The 23,904-nt window shown below is 40.3% G+C and overlaps 1 protein-coding gene and 1 long non-coding RNA gene across 2 annotated transcripts in view; one reads left to right on the forward strand and one right to left on the reverse strand.

The window, feature by feature from the left end:
- LOC133559043 (uncharacterized) overlaps nucleotides 1-23,904 on the forward strand; it is a 42,570-nt gene that overhangs the window by 11,316 nt on the left and 7,350 nt on the right. The window contains exon 3 of the long non-coding RNA XR_009808078.1: nucleotides 19,697-19,733. This is a non-coding gene — a long non-coding RNA (uncharacterized LOC133559043). The remainder of the gene's footprint in view (nucleotides 1-19,696; nucleotides 19,734-23,904) is intronic.
- Nucleotides 4,844-23,904, reverse strand: part of bmp5 (bone morphogenetic protein 5) — a 51,923-nt gene continuing 32,862 nt past the window's right edge. The window contains exons 3-7 of the mRNA XM_061910343.1: nucleotides 21,031-21,179; nucleotides 10,686-10,883; nucleotides 6,992-7,068; nucleotides 6,799-6,909; nucleotides 4,844-6,690 (exon numbers count right to left, since the gene is read on the reverse strand). Of these exons, the coding sequence (XP_061766327.1) occupies nucleotides 6,541-6,690; nucleotides 6,799-6,909; nucleotides 6,992-7,068; nucleotides 10,686-10,883; nucleotides 21,031-21,179 (685 nt within the window). The 3' untranslated portion in view covers nucleotides 4,844-6,540. The remainder of the gene's footprint in view (nucleotides 6,691-6,798; nucleotides 6,910-6,991; nucleotides 7,069-10,685; nucleotides 10,884-21,030; nucleotides 21,180-23,904) is intronic.

Raw genomic sequence — 23,904 nt, forward strand, 5'->3', positions numbered from 1 at the left:
CGATTACTGTAACGTATTATTTTCGGGTCTCCCCATGTCTAGCATTAAACGATTACAGTTGGTACAAAATGCGGCTGCAAGACTTCTGAGAAGAACAAGAAAGTTTGATCATTATAGGCCTATACTGGCTCACCTGCACTGGCTTCCTGTGCACTTAAGATGTGACTTTAAGGTTTTACTACTTACGTATAAAATACTACACGGTCTAGCTCCATCCTATCTTGCGGATTGTATCGTACCATATGTCCCGGCAAGAAATCTGCGTTCAAAAGACTCTGGCTTATTAGTGATTTCTGAAGCCCAAAGAAAATCTGCGGGCTATAGAGCGTTTTATGTTCGGGCTCCAGTACTCTGGAATGCCCTCCCGGTAATAGTTCGAGATGCTACCTCAGTAGAAGCATTTAAGTCTCACCTTAAAACTCATTTGTATACTCTAGCCTTTAAATAGACCTCCTTTTTAGACCAGTTGATCTGCCGCTTCTTTTCTTTTTCTCCTCTGTCCCCTCCTCCCTTGTGGAGGGGGTCCGTTCTGATGAGCATGGATGAAGTACTGGCTGTCCAGAGTCGGGACCCAGGATGGACCGCTCGCCTGTGTATCGGTTGAGGACATCTCTACGACGCTGATCCGACTCCACTTGGGATGGTTTCCTGTGGACGGGACTCTCGCTGCAGTCTTGGATCCGCTTTGAACTGAACTCTCGCGGCTGTGTTGGAGCCACTATGGATTGAACTTTCACAGTATCATTTTAGACCCGCTCGACATCCATTGCTTTCGGTCACTGGCGTCCCACTGGGTGTGAGTTTTCCTTGCCCTTATGTGGGTTCTTCTAAGGATGTCGTAGTCGTAGTGGTTTGTACAGTCCTTTGAGACATGTGTGATCTAGGGCTGTATAAATAAACATTGATTGATTGATTGATTAACTAGTCATTAGTAAGTACTTATTAATGCCTTATTCGGCATGGCCACTTTATACCCTAAATCTCTAACCCTAACCCTAACCAAATAACTCCAAATTAAGTCTTTGTTATTTAGACATGTTCCCCTAGTGTCCAACAACATCTAAATTAAATCTTTGTTACTTAGAATATGTTCTCCATACTAAAATGTTACCAAAAACACATAACTTTGTCTTGAATTAGAAAAAAACAAAAACATTTTTCCCCAAGAACGGTTCGGTGAATGTGCAAATGAAACTAACAGGGTTCGGTACCTCCAACAAGGTTAAGAACCACTGGTATAAAAGCACAGTAAATCTTACAGTAAAATTGTTGTGACTGAGCTGCCACTAAAATCTATAGATTTTTTTTTTTTTTTTTTTACAGGTGAAATAGTTGCATTTTAACTTTAGAATCCTGGTCTTTGGTAAAGTTGTCAGGTTTTGCTGCTCATTGAAGAAGGATAATCTTGGTTGCCATGCTTTCCCCACGTTAGAGATGCACGGATAGGCAATTATATCATCCGCAACCGCATCACCAAAGTCGTCATCCACCTGCCGTCCACCCGAACCAACATTTTATCAGAAACTCATCCGCCTGCCACCCGCCCGCTGAAATACATCAGAGGTTGGCCACCTTTACCACTTACAGAGCTGTTAAAACCCGTTTCACAGAGTAACGAAGACAATTAGGGCCGCTAACGTTCTCGCAATAATCCAATTGGCGTTCATCCTGATGACAAGAATATGGGCGTGCCGTGAAGCCATTGCCTTAGACACATTCAACAACATGTACAAACCGATTGTTAGTCTGGCAACATGTGTGCAGCTTCCGCAATCACACGTACAAGATTGAAAGGCATACTGGGTGACACAGAGTACACTGATGGTTGTGATATAAACAACTTTTACACTTACTAATATGCGCCACGCTGTGAAGCCACACCAAACAAGATTGACAAATATTTCCGGATGGTTCAACCGCCACCCGCCCGAATCTAATTAAAATCTATTTTTACGTCATGTCACCCGCCCGACCCGCGGTTTATCCACAGACTCCACGGATAAGACCGCAAATCGCGCATCTCTACCCCACGTCCTATAATGAAAACCGAAACCCAACACAATTTAGCATCCTCCATATGTTTAATCTATCCAGGTAAAGTTTGAAAGCGATCGGATGAAATATCTAGGAGGAAATGGTTACAAAAAACACCTGGAAATTGAAAAAATGGAAGAACATGACCTTTCAGAATGTGTTGAGGTTGAAAATGTATGGAAAAGATGCAGAGTTGCATGAACTCGGCACACAACTATGTGACAATTTCTACTAACTCATATTTATTTTAATTGTTTTTTGGCAGATTTTCACTTTGGCCCTAGGAGGCCAATTGGTTAGGCACCCTTTCCGTAAACTATTTGTCTGCACACAAGAGTATTTTACCAATATTTAAAGAATACACTTACCTTCCCAGCACACCTGCTGTACAGAGTCTCAGTAGGTATTAAATCACCTTCCTCCCACAGCGGAGGAATGGGGTCTAATTTAAATTCCACGATTATTTCAAGACAGCCTGGACAAGTACCACACATTTTTATTTTAGAAAAGACACAGTGTCTGATTAGAGTGGAGGCCACTAAGGAAAGTGCGTGTGAATACATTCATTATCCAGGTCCTTGTTATGTTTTGATGTGGGTGTTGTTGGTTTGGACCCCAGGATGCAAAGACGGCCGGTGAAATGCAGGTAAAATGTATTTAATTAAAACAAACAACGGTACAAAAGCGAAGCGCACGACAAAAGGCTAAAAGTCACTAAGCTACGCAACATGGGGCACAAAGCAGAATGGCATAAAACGCCTCCTGATTGGCAACCAGGAAAAGGTGTGTCCTGATTGCCAATCAAGGACAGGTAAAGGGACCCACCACTCAGACAGGAAAAAATAGTGACAAAAATGAGGCAAACAGAAAATGGAAACAAAAATAAAAACACAGCGCTGGACATAAATGCAAAACCCAAAACCAGTGAAGTTGGCACATCGTGTAAATTGCAAACAAAAATAGAATTCAATGATTTGCAAATCCCTTTCAACCTATATTGTGGGGCAGCGGGGCGCAGTGTAAGAGTGGCCGTGTGCAACCTGAGGGTCCCTGGTTCAATCCCCACCTAGTACCAACCTCGTCACGTCCGTTCTGTCCTGAGCAAGAGACTTCACCCTTGCTCCTGATGGGTGCTGGTTAGCGCCTTGCATGGCAGCTCCCTCCATCAGTGTGTGAATGGGTAAATGTGGAAGTAGTGTCAAAGCGCTTTGAGTACCTTGAAGGTAGAAAAGCGCTATACAAGTACAACCCATTTATCATTTATTTATTTATATTCAATTGAATAGACTGCAAAAACAAAATACTTAACGTTCGAACTGGAACACTTATTTTTTGCAATAATTAGCTCATTTTGAATTTGATGCCTGCAACATGTTTCAATAATGCTGGCGCAAGTGGCAAATAAGACTGAGAAAGTTGAGTAATTCTCATCAAACACTTATCTGGAACATCCCACAGGTGAAACAGGCTAATTAGGAATAGGTGGGTGCCATGATTGGGTATGAAAGCAGCTTCCATGACATGCTCAGTCATTCACACACAAAGATGGGGCGTATGTCACCACTTTGTGAACAAATGTGTGAGCAAATTTTAAGAACAACATTTGTCAATAAGCTATTGCAAGGAATTTAGGGATCTCACCATTTACAGTCGGTAATATCAAAAGGTTCAGAGAATTTGGAGAAATCACTGCACTTACGCGATGGTAATACACACCTTCGATGCCTCGGGCAGTACTGCATCAAAAAGTGACATCAGTGTGTAAAGAATATCACCACATGGGCTCAGGAACACTTCAGAAAACCAGTGTAAGTGCAAGTTAAAACTCTACTATGCAAAGCTAAAGCCATTTATCAACAACACCAAGAAACGCCGCCAGCTTCGCTGGGCCCGAACTGGTTTAAAATGGACTGATGCAAAGTAGAAAAGTGTTCTGTGGTCTGACGAGTCTAAATTTCTAATTGTTTTTGGAAACTGTGGACGTTGTGTCCTCCACACCAGAGAGGACAATAACCATCCGGACTGTTATAAGCACACAGTTCAAAAGCCAGCATCTGTGATGGTATGGGGGTGCATTAGTGCCCAAGGCATGGGTAGCTTACACATCTGTGAAGGCACCAATAATGCTGAAAGTTACATACAGGTTTTGGAGCAACATATGTTGCCATCCAAGCAACGTTACCATGGACGCTCCTGCTTATTTCAGCAAGACAATGCCAAGCCACATTCTGCACGTTAGAACTGTGTGGCTTCGTAGTAAAAGAGTGCGGGTACTAGACTGGCCTGCCTGTAGTCCAGACCTGTCTCCTATTGAAAATGTGTGGCGTATTATAAAGCGTAAAATTCGACAACGGAGACCCCGGACTGTTGAACAACTTAAGCTGTACATCAAGCAATAATGGGAAAGAATTCCACCTGAAAAGCTTCAAAAAATGGTCTCAGTTCCTAAACGTTTACTGAGTGTTAAAAGAAAAGGCCATGTAACACAGTGGTAAAAATGCCCCTGTGCCAAATTGTTTGCAACATGTTGTTGCCATTAAATTCTAAGTTAATGATTATTTGTATAAAAAAAAAAAAAGTTTTTCAGTTCGAACATTAAGTGTCTTGTTTTTGCAGTCTCTTCAATTGAATAAAGGTTGAAAGGGATTTGCAAATCATTGTATTCTGTATTTATTCAACGTGCCAACTTCACTGGTTTTATAAAAAAAAAATGCAAGAAATTTCTAATAATTGTCATGTCGTATTCCCAGAACATTGACTCCATCGCAATTGGACGGTTTGGATTTATCAAGTCAAGAAAAAGAAAATATTACAGTTTAGAAATGATATATTTATTAAAAATACTCAAAACTTTACATTGGGATATACTTTGTCCAAAGATCACATAAAGTAGGGTCACAGAGGAATAAGACACCTTTCTGACGTAAAAAGATGACATCTTCGGTAAAGTCAAGTGAACAATAGATCATTGACAATTTCATGTGGAAAGGTGAAAGAAACAAAAACTAGCAACGGCGATAAAAGATGAGGATTAAAGTCACATTTTCTTCCAGTCACCTCAAGTTGCGGGCTTAACGTTTTTGGTGTATTTCTAAAAACATCCTCGCTTCAAAAGAGCGGATTTGCAATAGAATAAATAGAAAATGACTTGGCAAAGTTATGAAGACCTTAAAGGCCTACTGAAACCCACTACTACCGACCACGCAGTCTGATAGTTTATATATCAATGATGAAATATTAACATTGCAACACATGCCAATACGGTCTTTTTAGTTTACTAAATTGCAATTTTAAATTTCCCGCAAAGTGTCCTGTTGAAAACGTCGCGGTATGATGACGCTTGCGTTTGACGTTTCGGGTTGTAGCGGACATTATTTTCCAGCCCGATCCAATCTATAAGTAGTCTGCTTTAATCGCATAATTACACAGTATTCTGGACATCTGTGTTGCTTAATATTTTGCAATTTGTTCAATTAATAATGGAGAAGTCAAAGTAGAAAGATGGAGGTGGGAAGCTTTTAGCCTTTAGCCACACAAACACACAGTGTTTCCTTGTTTAAAATTCCCGAAGGTGAACCTTTACTATGGAACAGAGCGGTCAAACGAACATGGATCCCGACCACGTCAACCGGCAGTTTTCGGTGAGAAAATTGTGGTAATAAGTCGGCTCTCACCGGAGACATCAGCGGAGCTTCCGTCCTCCTGCAGCTGTGTGACTTCCCTCAGAGACACTCGCGGTCAACACACCCGTGGCCACAGCCCTCCGACTTTCAGGTACTATTTAATCTCACTAAAACACTAGCAACACAATGGGCAGATAAGGGATTTTCCAGTATTATCCTAGTAAATGTGTCTAATAACATCTGAATCGCTCCCACTGCAATCGCCTTTTTTTGTTTTTTTTCTAGTCCTTCACTCTAAATTTCCTCATCCACGAATCTTTCATCCTCGCTCAAATTAATAGGGAAATTGTCGCTTTCTCGGTCCTAATACCTCTTGCTGCTGGAGGCTATGATTATAAACAATGTGAGGAGCCCTACAACCCGTGACGTCACGCGCACATCGTCTGCTACTTCCGGTACAGGCACGGCTTTTTTATTAGCGACCAAAAGTTGCAAACATTATCGTCGATGTTCTCTACTAAATCCTTTCAGCAAAAATATGGCAATATCGAGAAAAGATCAAGTATGACACATAGAATGGACCTGCTATCTTCGTTTAAATAAGAAAATCTCATTTCAGTAGGCCTTTAAAAGGGTGTCTCTTAATGATTCCAGTGAAGTGATGATTTATAGAAAGGAATATATGCCAACGGACATAATTATGATCGATAAGCACAATGTGGAATCTACATTATTGCTAATCATTTAAATATCACAGTATTCAGTGCTATTTGTGAACAGAGAATAAATTAGGTAATAAAACTTTATATACATAACACTGTACAAGCACATCATATCCCCAGCCTGATGTGTTTCCCAAACGTTGCAAAGAACATAAATTAAACTAATGGCAACCACAAGACCTCACCACCATATTTCGATACTTCTTGAGGATGACGTTGGAGCTGTCGTCGAAGTAAAGCACTGAAATAGCGTTGAGTTTGGTGGGAGCGCAGCACGGCTTTGGCACGTTTTCAGGAAACATTAAATGGACCTAAAAGCAGCAGAAAGCGAGGTGAGAATGTTGTGGCTTAGACATGAATCACCGCTGTGGAGAACAGGAGGATGACAAAGACATGTCAAATGTGGAGCGAGAACTCACCAGGGTTTGGACAATGGCGTGATTTGTTGCGTTCATGTGCGCGTTGAGTGGGAAAGAGCATTCGCCGTCACAGTAAAAAGCGGCGTAGCCTTCAGGCGCTATGATCCAGTCCTGCGTGGGGAGAGTATTTTTTCATTTATGACTCGATTATGTGCGACGTTATTTGTATTTTGCTTAAATAGATGTGTCCTACCTGCCAACCCAGATCACGGAAGCTGACATAAAGCTCATGCTTCTTGCAGGCTTGCTTTTGCTCACTTGTGTTATGATCTGAAATACAAACGGGGCGAATAACCATTATTGGAATAACATGGATAAAACTCCGAGCCGTAACGTTAGCGTTAACACAACACAAGGGCCAGTTATAAAACACGTCAAAATGTATTTAAGGCTCTAATTTTCTGGTCAAATTACAGCATAGTGTTGCTTTAAAAACATCAACTGCATAAAAATGTCAAGACTGCAAATGCAGGCCCTGCACCCTGTGGCAATTTTATCACTGGCTACAAATTTGTACCTGCAAAACTGCAAGATTAGCTGTCACGTCGAGTATTAATTGAGCCATAATGTTTTTACAGCCTGCGGGGAGGTCTCCAGTATGCAAGGGAACTGCAACGCCATAATAACTGATCCGTGCGTTAACAAATATGCGGTCAAATGCAGAATGACAATGTTAGTACTTCTGATTCTGATTAATGTTATTCAGGATTATTTTCCAAACCACCAAAGAAACAGTAGGGATTAGCAAGAACACCTCAGTCAACAAACAACGAAGGAGAACAACAGTGTTTGCGGTGGTATTGCTCGTTTGGTTGAGTGGCTGTGCCAGCAACTTGAGGGTTGCAGGTTTGATCCCCGCTTCCACCATCCTAGTCACTGCCGTTGTGTCCTTGGGCAAGACACTTTACCCACCTGCTCCCAGTGCCACCCACACTGGTTTAAATGTAACTTAGATATTGGGTTTCACTATGTAAAGCGCTTTGAGTCACTAGAGAAAAAGTGTTATATAAATATAGTTCACTTCACTAAACTAAACAAACACGTTTTATTCAAGAGGAGACTGAGGGCAGCCAGAAAACGGGCCACTGCAACAAAGTGAAGACTGTGCAGCAACGGTCCCCAAACTACGGAATGTGGGCCGGATCCGGCAAAAATCCAAATCCAAAATCTAGCCCGCGGGATATCACAAGTAAAAAAACAAAAAATGTGTTTATTTTATTTTTATTTTTTTTAAATCTGTCCTTTCTCAGTTGCATTCGGGCGGTAGGCAGCATACACCCTGGACAAGTCGCCACCTCATCACAGGGCCAACACAGATAGACAGACAACATTAACACACTAGGGCCAATTTAGTGTTGCCAATCAACCTATCCCCAGGTGCATGTCTTTGGAAGTGGGAGGAACCCACGCAGTCACGGGGAGAACATGCAAACTCCACACAGAAAGATCCCGAGCCCAGGATTGAACCCAGGACTACTCAGGACCTTCGTATTGTGAGGCAGACGCACTGACCCCTCTGCCACCGTGCTGCCCTGTTTGTAAAAAAAACACATTTTATTGAAGAGGAGACTGAGGGCAGCCAGAAAACGGGCCGCTGCAATAAAGTGAAGACTGTACAGCAGCGGTACCCAAATTACGGACCGTGGGCCGGATCCGGCCAAAATCCAAATCCAAAATCTAGCCCGCGGGATGTCACAAGTAAAAAAACAAAAAGTGTCTATTTTTATTCATTCTTTTAAATTTGTCCTTTCTCAGTTGCATTCGGGCGGTAGGCGGGGTACACCCTGGACAAGTCGGCACCTTATCACAGGGCCAACACAGATAGACAGACTACTTTCACACTCACATTCACACACTAGGGCCAATTTAGTGTTGCCAATCAACCTATCCCCAGGTGCATGTCTTTGGAAGTGGGAGGAAGCCGGAGTACCCGGAGGGAACCCACGCAGTCACGGGGAGAACATGCAAACTCCACACAGAAAGATCACGAGCCCAGGATTACTCAGGACCTTTGTATTGTGAGGCAGACGCACTAACCCCTCTACCACCGTGCTGCCCTGTTTGTAAACAAACACAATTTATTCAAGAGGAGACTGAGGGCAGCCAGAAAACAGGCCACTGTAACAAAGTGAAGACTGTACAGCAGTGGTCCTTAAACTATGGACTGTGGGCAGGATCCGGCCAAAATCTGAATCCAAAATCTAGCCCGCGGGATGTCACAAGTAAAAAACAAAAAATGTGTTTATTTTTATTTATTTTTTTTCAATCTGTCCTTTCTCAGTTGTATTCGGGCGGTAGGCAGGGATCACCCTGGACAAGTCTCCACCTCATCGCAGGGCCAACACAGATAGACACACAACTTTCACACTCGGGCCAATTTAGTGTTGCCAATTAACCTATCTCCAGGTGCATCTCTTTGGAAGTGGGAGGAAGCCGCGGTACTCGCAGGTAACCCACGCAGTCACGGGGAGAACATGCAAACGCCACACAGAAAAATCCCGTGCGCAGGATCGAACTCAGGACCTTTGTATTGTGAGGCAGACGCACTAACCTCTGTTCCACCGTGCTTAGTATGTTAGCATCAATTAGCTTGCAGTCATGCACTGACTAAATATGCCTGATTAGCACTCCATACATGTCAATAACATCAACAAAGCTCAACTTTGTGCATTCATGCACAGCATAAAACTTTTGGTGGACAAAATGAGACAAGGAAGGAGTGGAAGATTTTACATGTAAACAAACTGTTGCTCACAATCCACACTATGGTGAGTTCAACAACCGCAGAAATTAGTAGGACAAAACTATGTTCACCAAATACTCTCATCAGTGAAGCATACACACAAACATATTAAACTGTAGGCTTTCTAACAATTGGGAAGGTTTGTGTAATGGTTGTCCTCAGACAAAAAACATACTAAAACCAAGCCTTTCTTATAAATGCTCCAGGGAGCCACGAGGGCGGCACTAAAGAGCCGCATGCGGCTCGCTGATTCCCGGTATCGTTTTACGGATAATGTAAAATAGTAGGGGTGTGGAAAAAAATCGATTCGAATTTCAATCGCGATTCTCACGTTTTGCGATTCAGAATCGAATCTCTTTTTTTTTTCTAAATCTATTTTTTTTTTTAAATGTATTTATTTATTTATTTAATCAATCCAACAAAAAAATACACAGCAATACCATAACAATGCAATCCAATCCCAAAACCAAACCTGACCCAGCAACACTCAGAACTGCAATAAACAGAGCAATTGAGAGGAGACAAACAAGACACAGAACAAACCAAAAGTAGTGAAACAAAAATGAATATCATCAACAAAGGTATAAATATTAGTTATAATTTCAGCATAGCAGTGATTAAAAATCCCTCATTGACATTATCATTAGACATTTATAAAAAAAAAACAACAATAGTGTCACAGTGGCTTACACTTGCATCGTATCTCATAAGCTTGACAACACTGTCCAATATTTTCACAAAGATAAAATAAGTCATATTTTTGGTTTGTTTAATAGTTAAAACAAATTTACATTATTGCAATCAGTTGATAAAACATTGTCCTTTACAACTATAAAAATCTACTACTCTGCTTGCATCTCAGCAGACAGGTAGATCCTGCTGAAATCCTATGTATTGAATGAATAGAGAATACTTTTAAACCAGGAAAAAAATATATAGTTTTTGAATCGAGAATCGTGTTGAATTGAAAAAAAAAACATTTTGAATAGAATCGTGACCTCAAGAATCGATATTGAATTGAATCGTGGGACACCCAAAGATTCACAGCCCTTTAAAATAGTACAATAAATAAATACATTAATATAACAAGTCTCTTGTTGTAGCTGCTTTTGCCAATAGAAAAGAATCAGAAGTATGACTGTACCTCCACTATTGGCTGCCCGAGACGATTCCTGCTGGTGCGTGGATTTATTGCGGTTGTGGTTCTTCCTTTTCCCACCAGCGGCTCTGACCGAGCGAAGCAACACCCCGCTGGCCTTGAAGAAAGCAACCAGGAAAGGCTGCTGGGACTGAGGCCCATTGCGTCCCACAATTCCGGCAGATTTCATGTTGATACTGCGCCCTTTAAAACATAACAATTATGATTAAATATAGAGGACAATAAGAGGCTCTAGTGGCCTAAGAACACCACACGTTGCTGTCTTTTCTCTCTCACTATATTTAGACAGTTTTTGCACTCACTTGCAACTATATTAGGTGCACTAAAAGGATGTGATGACACTGACTTTCTGTTGAGTCATTTTCAGTGGATAGTAAATCTATACTGCTATAAATGGGCCTGTGTAGTTTCAAAACAGTACTTTCCCACAAGAAAACATGTTCACATGCTATCAAGAACATTTTATTCAAGTTGGTCACATTATAACACCTCGGTTCATCAATATAGTGACGGATATATAATTTTCTTAAAAGAGGACCTATGATGAATTCCTTTTTTCTGACTTATACAAGGTGTTACAATGTTGGATACTCATGTTAAACCAGGGGTCTCAAACTCAATTTACCTGGGGGCCACTGGATGCAGAAATCTAACATGCACTTTTTAATGAATTCACCTTCTTTGACTGGCTTTCCCGCCCTAGCAACATACTTGCCAACTCTCGCGATCTTTCCGGGAAACACCTGAATATCAGTGCCCCTCCCAACAATCTCCCAGGGCAATCATTCTCCCAGTTGTCACCCGGACAATGTTATTAAGGGCGTGCCGTGATGGCACTGCCTCTAGCGTCCTCTACAACCTGTCGACTCGTCCGCTTATCCACCATACACAAAGTGTGCCAGGCCAGTCACAAATTGTATGAAGCTTCTGCAGACCCTTGGAAGTGACTGCAAGACATACTTGATCAACAGCCATACAGGTCACACTAAGGGTGGCCTTATAAACAACTTTATCACTGTTACAAATATGCCCCACACTGTGAACCCACACCAAACAAGATTGACAAACACATTTTGGGAGAACATGGGAGAATCCCATGCAGCCCTAACTCTTCCGGGCTCCAATATACACCCCTGACCCCCCTCTCTAACCCTGCCCCCTATAGTAGCCCGGAAAAGTTAGGGCTGCATTGGATTCTGGGTATTTGTTCATATTAAGGTGCTGGCCGGAAAATAACGTCTCGTGTTCGGGACCCCTGTGTTAAACAATTCCAAAGTGTTAAATCATTAGGTTCAAAGTAAGAAACTTCTCTTACACAAAAAAATACTTTGAACAAAATCATTTGCACCTGTGCATTTTGGCGTGAACTTGCATGCAGTTTTGAATACCTGTGTCCGTGGGGTTTTGCAGTCTCGCTACGTTGTGATGTCACAGCAAGGTGGATGTATTTACTGTATTTTGACGTTAAAGGCATTATATTATGGTTTTTGTACATTTAAAATACTGTATTTTTCGGAGTATAAGTCGCTCCGGAGTATAAGTCGCACCTGCCGAAAATGCATAATAAAGAAGGAAAAAAAACATAAGTCACACTGGAGTATAAGTCGCATTTTTGAGGGGAAATTTATTTGAAAAAACCCAACACCAAGAATAGACATTCGAAAGCCAATTTAAGATAAATAAAGAGTAGTGAACAACAGGCTGAATAAGTGTACGTTTTATGAGGCATAAAGAAAGAACGGAGAAGGTGCCTGGTATGTTAACGTAACATATTATGTAAGAGTCATTCAAATAACTATAACACATAGAACATACTATACGTTTACCAAACAATCTGTAACTCCTAATCGCTAAATCCCATGAAATCTTATACGTCTAGTCTCTTACGTGAATGAGTCAAATAATATTTGATATTTTACGGTAATGTGTTAATAATTTCACACATAAGTCGCTCCTGAGTATAAGTCGTACCCCTGGCCAAACTATGAAAAAAAACTGCGACTTATAGTCCGGAAAAAATACGGTGCTTCCTTGTGTTCTACAAAACATTTAACTGTGTTTTTTTGGTCAAAATTTTGCATTGCATATATTTTAAAGATCTTCAAATCTTCAAGTCTCTTTCTGAAAGTCTCTTCAGGAAGCGGGCTTATTTTTTGCGTCCACTTTGACTGCCTCTCCTACCCGCCACCTTGGTTTTAGTGCTTCCATATGGAGACTATGGCAAATTTAAGTTTTAACCATATGTTACTTTGTATTAGAAATAGCAACAGCGGAGGATGCATGTGCATGTACGAGCCAGTCTGCCCCACAACAAGAGGATAGAGGAAAAAAGAGTTTATTGTCTACAACGTCAAACTACAATTGCGGATTCGCACAAAGCTCTTCGGCTAAACCAAACCATATATGGAAGAACCTGCTGATGTCAGTCACAATTGGGAAAAACGTCCCAAATTGGGCAAATTCCAAACTGCTCACTTGGAAGTTTGAAGGACGGCAGGATTATTTTGATATCTTCGCTAGAGATGTAATAAATTGTAGATACTGCCGTATTGTGGTTTCAAAGTCTTCACAATACTGCAGTGACGTGTGATGGTATCAAACGAAAACTTGTGTTTTTTTCTGGCACATTAGCGAAAATAAACTATGTCTCTTAGAATCCTCTGCGCAGAGCGTTGCAGGCAAGGTTGGAGGCGTGCAACACCATCAGTAGGGAATTAAGTGTTCATACTCATAATAGATAAGAATTTTTATTTTTTTTCACATTTCCTGAAAATATCCGTCTATAACTGTTTGAGTAATGTTGCTAGAAAACACACAAATAAACCCTTGCGAAAACATAACATTTTTGGCGGAGGTTAGAAAGTCTGCGTTCTGCATCTCTAAGCGCGCCATTTCCGTCTCGAGCGTTGCACCACTCAGAGGAAAATCAATAACAAAAAACGACACCGCGGAAATAGGAGGAAACCGAAAAGCTACTAGATAAATCCTCAATCCATCCTTCCGTTTTCTACCGCTTGTCTCTCTCTATGTCGCGGGGAGACTAGAGCCTATCCAGCTGCACTCGGGTGGAAGGCAAGGGTTCAACATGGACAAGTTGGGGGATGCATGTGCATGCCACTTTATATACTGTCACCCAGAAAATATATTTGGAAACAGTCAGTTGAAGCCATCAATTAAAAGTTAAATTGTTAGTTAACTTTCCTGAGAAACTGCATTTTCCAAACTGATGTATACTGTAGAGGAAACTGCTTCTCAGAGAGTAAAAGTTGAAAGACACAAAGCTGAACATTATTGTTTTACGCTATAAATTTGTTTTAATATTTGCTTGAAACGGTGGACGTTCCTGCAAAATTATTTGCACTTAAAATAACATGTTTGTTGTAATAAATATGATTACAACAGTTGATCATTGTTTTTTTTGGTTAATTTTTGGTGTGTTCGTCCTAAAAATTCCTGCCACTTCATTTTACACACCGGAATATTTATGAGTCTTTTTTTTTTTTTTTTATTATATTTTTTTAACATATACCACAATAACATCGTACCATGGCCTTAATACCGTGATAATATCATACCGGTCAATTTTGATACCATTACATCCCTAATCTCCGCCATGCTTCCATGGTTTGATTTAACATTTCCGGGACCTATGCAGATCACAAATATACAAAAACAGGTACAAATAGGTGAGTTGGTTTTGCAAAATAGGTCCCTTTTAAGTAAAACTCTCTGCCAGAGGGCTTTGCTTTAGGTTATGAAGAAACACAAAAAAAGCTAGGATAGTCTATATTGTGTATATATAAATATTATTTTCATTAATTTTGCATAATAACACCAAAGTGTGACATGCAGTGACATAAATGTTAAAATGAGCTTTTTTGGGGGGAGTCTAAATCAATCTGCGAGTGTGCAGATGCACCTAATGTTGTGACCAGGTAAATATATATAAAATTTGACATTGAAAAATATCAGGGATGACTACAAGATATATTTAAACAGTGTACATTTTCATGATGTAGCGTGGTTTAATTTGCAATCTGGGAACTCTTCCAGAAACAAACTTCTTGCAGATAGACTTTTAAAATGTGTTATAAAAGTGACAGGAGGAAATTTTACACAAACTGAACCAAAATATATCCAATACATTATCTAAACCAGTGGTCCCCAACCACCGGACCGCAGAATAATTTATTCATTTTTGTAAAAATTATTAAATCAACATAAAAAACACAATATACGCTTACAATTAGTGCACCAATCACAAAAACCTCCCTTTTCATGACAAAAACCTCCCTTTTTCATAATAAAAAAAAAAAAGGACCCCGGGCCGCGGGACTAATTATTAAGCGTTGACCGGTCCGCGGGTACAAAAAGGTTGGGAACCACTGATCTAAACCACTAAGAAGTGTTATAAATGTATATTAAAATCATCGGTTGAGGACCTACATTGATTTTTTTTTTTTTTTTTTAATCATCTGTCCTTGTACTTAATAAATGGCATGCTCAAGCGTCTGCACGAATATAAACCAACACTTGTAAGGGTGTAACGGTACACAAAAATGTTGGTTCGGTACTGTTGTATCCTGCACATACCTCGGTTTAGAGGTCACGGTTCGGTTCATTTTCAGTACAGTAAAAAAACAACAAAATATAAATTTTTGGGTTATTTACCAAATTTGCAAAATCTTCCACTAAAATATTTTTCTTGGTGGAATATTTGATGTGAAGTAATCGGAACCTTGGATCGGTCAATAATTCATAATAACATTGATTTTGATTCAATATTATGTTTTGAGCAATAACAGTTTGAAAGAAAAAAAAACATCTTTGTTTTTTTACTCAACATTGCAACTTTTGCTAAATGACATTTAACCTTTATTATTTCACTTTTGTTATTTGTTTATTTTAATAGTATTTGTAGAATGTGCCGTGGGCCTTTTAAACAATAGCTGTGGGCACCCCTGCTGTAGATAACAAAAATAAAATCTGATAAATCTATGGGTAAAAAGCAGAGCCTGGCGATGCATGCGTGTTTATCATAACTCTCTCGCTCTCTCTGTCTCTGCCCCTCCCTCACCAATGTTGCTGCATGCACAATTTGTTTTGTTTTCAACCCCTTCTTAACCCTGAACGTACATTGAAAATACACACAACCCTAACTTAAAATGCAGGACATTTGAGGCATTTAAGAAACTCCACCCAGACAGCCCTGCAAAAGAGGATATATCCGCTGAAAAGAGGAGGTATGGTCAGTTTATCGTAGCCCGGTCGCTGCTAGCATGCCGTGTGTTGTGCCTCGGTGTGCATTGTTTACACAACGTACGGTACGCTACTTAATATGTCCGTGTGGAAACTCGTTAGATACGCCTCTGAACCGGACCGAAACCCCCGTACCGAAACTGTTCAATACGAATACACGTACCGTTACACCCCTACTTGTACAATTGTAAGTCAATAATTTACTCTTCTGTTGTTAAATAAGGTCTACAACAGGGGTTGCCAACCAGTAGCTTGTGAGCCACCCGTAGCTCGCCAGAGGATTTTGAGTAGCTCATCAGAGTGTCAAACAATATTTCCCAACCTCAGTATTTGTATAATTATTCAATTCAGACAATATGCCTCTACCTAATGACCGATTACCACGAAATAGCAAAAAGACAAGTACAGCATCGTTTGAGTGGATATTTGCTTCCTTGTTAAAGTACAATTTGAATGTTGCCAGCCATATAAATGCAACACAAAATCCTGTGATTGAAAAAAACTAAAATAAAAATGAAAACTTACTGATATACAAGATATACAAATATGATGAACAACCTTTTTATGTTGTTGATTTAGATTTATTGATAAAAAATGTGATTTTCGGATACCAACATTTGGTTCATACTCAGTGCAATCCCTTTTGTTTTGGTTAAAATTAACTATATAAATAAATGTTACAAAAACAACTACCCCTCCGTGATATTCATTTGATAAAATTTGCTCTATGGTCTAAACATGAGGTAATGTCTGTTCGGACCCTCCCTTTTTAAAGGGGAGAGTACTCCCTGATCATTTAATTATGAAGGCTGTCTGAATAAAATATTGAAGATGAACAATTCTACAAAATGGAGAATAAATACCAGCCCTGGAGTAAAGCCCGAACACTCTAAAGTCCAGCACATTCTCTGAAAACTACTATTCACACATGCTTTTGTCCACCCTGCTGCCCTGCCTCAGCAGAGATGTCAAACCGATAGTTAACTTGTGTATTTGGACCAAACACACACTCTTGTCCACTCACTCCATCCACACCTGTTACATCCTGACATACCATATTTTTAAGACTATAAAGGCACACATAAAATAATTACATTTTCTAAGTGCACCTTATTACTCTGTGTGCCCTATGTAAGGATTAATTCTGGTTGGGCGTACTGACCTCAAAGCAATGTTATTTGGTTTATGATGTAATGACAGTGTAGGCTGCAGGTTGATGCCCCCTGTTCAATAAACGAGGCGAGCAAGTACAAGTTGGCAAGCAAGCCCAAAATTTTGATTTTTCATAGAGAGTACGGAACATTACACGCGGTGCTCAAAAATCTGTCAAAATGTTTTAGTACGCCTTTGATAAACTACGAAGTTGCACCGCCTGATGGATTGTCAGTGCATTACAGCTACTATAGTCAGGCGTTTTGTGCTTCAACATATGTATATTACAAACCCCGTTTCCATATGAGTTGGGAAGTTGTGTTAGATGTAAATATAAACGGAATTAAATGATTTGCAAATCCTTTTCAACCCATATTCAAATGAATCCATTACAAAGACAAGATAGTTGATGTTCAAACTCGTGAACTTTATTCTTTTTAGCAAATAATAATTAACTCAGAATTTCATGGCTGCAATACGTGCCAAAGTAGATGGGAAAGGGCATGTTCACCACTGTGTTACATCACCTTTACTTTTAACAACACTCAAACATTTGGGAACTGAGGAAACTAATTGTTGAAGCTTTGAAAGTGGAATTTTTTCCCATTCTTGTTTTATGTATGGACCATTCAGCATTAATGGTGCCTTCACAGATGTGTAAGTTACCCATGCCTTGGGCACTAATACACCCCCATACCATCACAGATGCTGGCTTTTGAACTTCGCGCCTATAACAATCCGGATGGTTATTTGCTTACAAAAGTGGTGACCCTCGCCCCATCCTTGTTTGTGAATTACTTAGCATTTCATGGAAGCTGCTTTTATACCCAATCATGGCACCCACTTGTTCCCAATTAGCCTGCACACCTGTGGGATGTTCCAAATAAGTGTTTGATGAGAATTTATCAACTTTATTAGTATTTATTGCCACCTTTCTCAACTTCTTTGTCATGTGTTGCCGGCATCAAATTCTAAAGTTAATGATTATTCGCAAAAAAAAAAAATGTTTATCAGTTTGAACATCAAATATGTTGTCTTTGTAGCATAGTCAACTGAAATTGGGTTGAAAATGATTTTCAAATCATTGTATTCCATTTATATTTACATCAAACAATTTCCCAACTCTTATGGAAACGGGGTTTGTATTGTGTGAGTCTGAGGAACTCAAAATCGGACGTACTAGAAGACACTGATGTTTTGCAATATTATACACAACTAACTTTTCCTACCTATAGCTTCCAGCTATTATGTATTTGATATCTGCATAAGTCCTGAACTTTTTCAGATGTCTGCCATAGTCAAAAAGCTCCTTTTTTAAAATCTTTTTCTTATGGGGTATTCATCCTCCGCTGTTGCCAGCTCTACTACAAAGTAGTGTACAGTTCTAACTTATATCTGTCAGTAGACTCACTATGGAAGCGCTAAAAACTACCGGTACAACAAAGATGACGGCTGCTTGGATCATGTCATATTCTGGTTTTGGTTCTGTTTTATATCACATCTTGTTAGCGTTTGTCTTCCATAGTTCCTGGTGGCACTTCCTGTTTTGTTCTGTTGTTATGACTACGCATTTGTGTCACCTGCCTTGTGTTTGACGCGCATCTGCCTCCTAATTTTTGTCCGTATACAAGCCTGCCTTTTCCATTACTCATCCTCGCAGTCTAGTTTGCTGATCGATGCAACAGGTGACGTCGCTGATTCCTATTGTGGTAAAAGTCTTTTTTGTTTTTGTTAGCTTCCCCGCTGTCCTTCGTTTGTGTCCCTAGCTCACATGCTAGCGCTTTCAGTTCTTTCTAGCTTACCTTCACACTGTGTCCAGTACGCCTGCATTAGAGAGAGAACGCACCCGCGTAACCACAATGCCAGCTAAGCGTCACAGTTGACGTGGAGCCCCGTAAAGAAGCCCGCCAAAAATTTAGCGCATCAGAAAGCGGTTTGAAGATGGTCTCTAAAACAATCTATGCAACATTTTGACCAGAGAACCACATTACATGTTATGTAGACCAGTGTTGTTCAACCTTTTCTGAGCTCACATGCTAGCGCTTTCAGTTCTTTCTAGCTTACCTTCACGCTGTGTCCAGTCCGCCTGCATTATAGAGAGAACGCACCCGCATAACCACAATGCCAGCTAAGCGTCACAGTTGAGGTGAAGCCCCGTAAAGAAGACCGACAAAAATTTAGCACATCAGAAAGCAGTTTGAAGATGGTCTCTAAAACAATCTATGCAACATTTTGACCAAAGAATCACCATTACATGTTATGTAGACCAGTGTTCAACCTTTTCTGAGCCAAGGCACATTAATTTCATTGAAAAAATCCCGAGGCCCACCACCAGCAAAAAACATAAAAAAAATGAAACTTAGCAGCTGATATTGACAAAAAGTTATTCTCGCAATTGTTGGATGTGAATTTAAACCATAACCAACCATGCATCACTATTAGTCTTGTCTAAAAGTAGGTGTACTGTCATGACCTGTCACAGCACGCCGTGACTTATTTGGAGTTTTTTGGTGTTTTCCTGTGTGCAGTGTTTTCGTTCTTGTCTTGTGCTCCTATTTTGTTGTTGATTGTCATGTCATTTACAGATGTACTTTGTGGACGTCGTCTGCTGCTCCACACACTGTAAGTCTTTATAAACAATTCACTTTGCTGTCTTCCAGCATTCTGTTTTTGTCTACATTGCAGCCAGTACAGTTTTAGCTTTGTTTTGCTTAGCCTTCCCTAAGCTTCAATGCCTTTTCTCAGCGGCACTTGCCTTTTGTTTAGTTTTGGTTTAAGCATTAGATACATTTTTACCTGCACACTGCCTCCTGCTGTCGTCTGCATATTGTGATCACGACAAACCATGTTACCGACATCTACAAAGTAATTAGCTACCTGCTGCCACCTGCTGTTATGGAAGAGTATTACACGGTTACTCTGTCGATCTCCAGACAGCACAAACACTGAAAAATTGGCACATTTGCGGATTATAATAACTGATTTGCAAAAAATAGTTTTAACCTAGTTAGGTAAAATTGCATAATTTCCCATGGCACACCAGACAATATCTCACGTTACACTTGTGTGCCATGGCACAGCGGTTAAAAATCACTGATGTAGATCACGAGGAAGTGTTCTAAATGTATAAAAAAAATATATACCGTATTTTTCGGATTACTAGTTGCAGTTTTTTTCATAGTTTGGCCGGGGGTGCGACATATACTCTGGAGCGACTTTTGTGTGAAATTATTAACACATTACCGTAAAATATTAAATATTATTTATCTGATTCGCGGAAGAGACGAAGAAACTGTCAGCAATCGTCACACACACGTCAACTGATAAGAATTCGGCGGGGGAGGGTCATGGCAGAAGTGCATTGTGGGTCATGGGATGCTAACTGCTATATGCTACTGCCGTAGCTAGTAAAATGGATCATTTAAACGTTGGCGGTAACTTATAAAAACTGAGAAGGACTGAACAAAAATGGCACCGAAAAGGAAATCCTGTACTGCAGATTACAAGCTGGGACGTAGTGAAATATGGAGCAGAAAACGACAAGAGGAAGCGGAGCATACCTTTGGAGTTGGCAGAGTTGTTTAGAAGCGACATCGAGGAAGATTATCGGATTTATCGATTAGGAGTGACACATTGTTTGGTTAACTAGCATGTTCTATATGTTAGGTCGAATCAAAATGCTTTATTTTACCCGTCCACACTAAAAGGCTGAAACTGTGTTTTTGAACAAAAAAAAAAAAATCATATTTGTGTAGACATGGCCTGTATAGGACTTTACCAACTTTTGAGGGTGGGGGGACAGCGCGGATAAACTCACTTTATTCACATTTTTATTCTAACCTGCACCAAAATGTAATGGTCCGGCCTTTGCATGGCAGCCTAGTTGTTTTTATGAGGACAAAAGGTTTGCTTCACATACCATCTAAAGTCTCCACAGAGAGCTGGAGGCCCAGGTTCTGCTGCGGGTTCATCACCCAGTGGTTACTGGTTGCTGTTAAGTCGAACACCAGCCAACCTCCATCAGTCGCTTTGACCCTTTTAGAGTCCAGCAAGAAGGTCTCTGCATCTCTAAAAAGTGAGAGCACATTCATAAAACAATGAAATGACTGGTAAACTTGACACATGCAACATATTTCAGTTAGGTTGGCTAACAGGTGAACTCGTCATGGTTTACGGAGCACAGCCAGTGAAATTAATGTAGACGTTTATTTGTTGCATTAACAACAAAAGACCAAACTCCTGGGTCAGCCTAGACTCCAAAGCAAATAAAAACTTTCTGTGCACCACAGCACTGCAAAGCCTTAATGGCTACACACACACACGAAAGAACCCACGTGGCTCTTTGAAGGTTTTTTCTGAATTCAGAATGTATCCACCAGTTGGAATAGACCACATAATAAATAAGGTAACAGACTTATCTCTAATGGATGTTGAAGTCCTCCTTGCCAAAAGAAAAGTGCTCGTTTGCGTCTCAAGCTCCGTCTTTTGCTGCAATCCTTTTAAAACGTTCTCCTTTGAAAATACCTTCAAACCTAAAAAACCCAAACATGTTTGATCTTTTTTGGTTTCCAAGCTTTGCCATGCATCGTCTTTCTCAAACTGTGATCGATTGCAAAGCTCAAGATAAATGCTTTTAGACGGGCACAGCATCCTTAAGGGTTTGTGATTACTATTGTTTTTAGAAGTTGTGTATTTCAACATGAGCGTAACATAAGGGATCGTTCATTAAAAAAAAAAACGGCTTCTCAATTTGCCTTTCAAGTAGCAGAACGTTGGAAGCAGCGCCTGGTCTGCCTTTGTGGTTTGCATTGTGACGGATTGGAAAGGAGCAGGATTTTACTAATGAGCCCAAAAGGTCAGGAGATATTCATATGATTCTTACAAAAATTATAAAACAGAAGTTTATGAGGAATTTAAGATCAAATGTAGGCAAGGCAAGGCATTTTTTGTCAAAGTTATTTGTTGTCAAACCCCAAGATGCAGCGATGGAGTGAGCAAACATGATTTTAATATAAATACTAAGACAAAACCAAACAAAGGGTTCAAACCAAAAGCGCGCACGTGGGCGGATAACAAACAAAAGGCCTTTAGCATAGAAGCTAACAAGAAACAAGAATTAACTTTAGCATGGAAGCTAGAGGATCACAAACAGAAACACTGGAAATAGCTATGGCTAACAAAAACAGCTTACCGCTACAACGACCAGGACAAGATGTAGCACGACAGGTAATAGCTGTAACAAAACCACAGGTAGCACGACAAGAGTGACATGAGGCACCGACAATACAATGATCCAGCACTGACTGGAGGAACAAAGCAGGTAAAATAGGAGCTGGCCGATTGATATCAGGTGTGACCAAACAGCCGCAGCTGAGTGAAAACAGGACACAGGGAGACAAACAGGAAGCTGAAACAAAATAAGAGCACTAGACAGGAACTAAGGACAGGAAATACTAAACACACAGAGGAGAAACTAAAACACTAACAAACTGTTAGTGGCAACTCTGACATTTTTATTCGTAGAGCACTTTTCATACACAAGGCAGACTCAAAGTACTTCATAGACAACAAAGTGAAATGAAATAAAAATAAAAGCAAAATTGAAATGCAGACAATACAAATAAAAACAGTGCGGACGTTAAAAGTTAAAAGATTTAGCTGAAAGCTAAGGTGAACGTAAAAGTTTTCAGTTTAGTTTTAAAAGTAGTCAGAGTTGGGGAAAGTCTGACACCTTCGGGAAGTTTATACCAGCTATTTGTTGTAGATCAAATGTACAAATCCCGTTTCCATATGTGTTGGGAAATTGTCCATCCATCCATCCATTTTCTACCGCTTATTCCCTTTTGGGGTCGCGGGGGGCGCTAGCGCCTGTCTCAGCTACAATCGGGTGGAAGGCGGGGTACACCCTGGACAAGTCATCACCTCATCGCAGCCCTCATCGCAGGGCCAACACAGATAGACAGACAACATTCACACTCACATTCAAACACTAGGGCCAATTTAGTGTTGCCAATCAACCACTCCCCAGGTGCATGTCTTTGGAAGTGGGAGGAAGCTGGAGTACCCGGAGGAAACCCACGCATTCACGGGGAGAACATGCAAACTCCACACAGAAAGATCCCGAGCGTGGATTTGAACCCAGGACTGCAGGACCTTTGTATTGTGAGGCAGACGCACTAACCCCTCTGCCACCGTGAAGCCCTTGGGAAATTGTGTTAGATGTAAATATACTATAACCTTTTGATGATATCATGGACCGTAGATGTTGAAATCCCTAAATTTCTTGTATTTGTTACGATCCGTTACTCGGATCTTCACATGTTGTTGTTTATTTTTCCATCCGTGTTTTCATCCTCCATTCTGACCCGTTTACTTCCTGTTTTGTTTGTTTCCATGGTCTCTTATTATTTCCACCTGCTAGTCTCGGTTCTCGCACACCCGTTCTTGTAATCACCACCTTTTATAAGCCAGCCTCTTCTGTTTATTCTTGCTGGGACTCTACTGTTACGCCTGTTCGGCATTGTGGTGCCGGGTTCGATTCCCTCGAGAATGCGTCAAAACACAACAAAGGTAAGATATAACCAATTTATTCTAAATAACAGAAGGAGAGCAATGACAAAAACACGAGCTAAAAAAAGGCAAAGCAAAGACGCTAGTATGAGAACTAGGAGATACAAAATAGGAAATTAAACTGGCACGTTGGCACACAAAAAGGAGTAAATAAAACATTTAGCATGTGAGCTAATAACGAGGTGCGTAGCGTGAGAGCTCACGAAAATAGTAGGAATTTCAT

The sequence above is a fragment of the Nerophis ophidion genome, linkage group LG09 (assembly GCF_033978795.1).
Source record: "Nerophis ophidion isolate RoL-2023_Sa linkage group LG09, RoL_Noph_v1.0, whole genome shotgun sequence".
Classification (NCBI taxonomy): domain Eukaryota; kingdom Metazoa; phylum Chordata; class Actinopteri; order Syngnathiformes; family Syngnathidae; genus Nerophis; species Nerophis ophidion.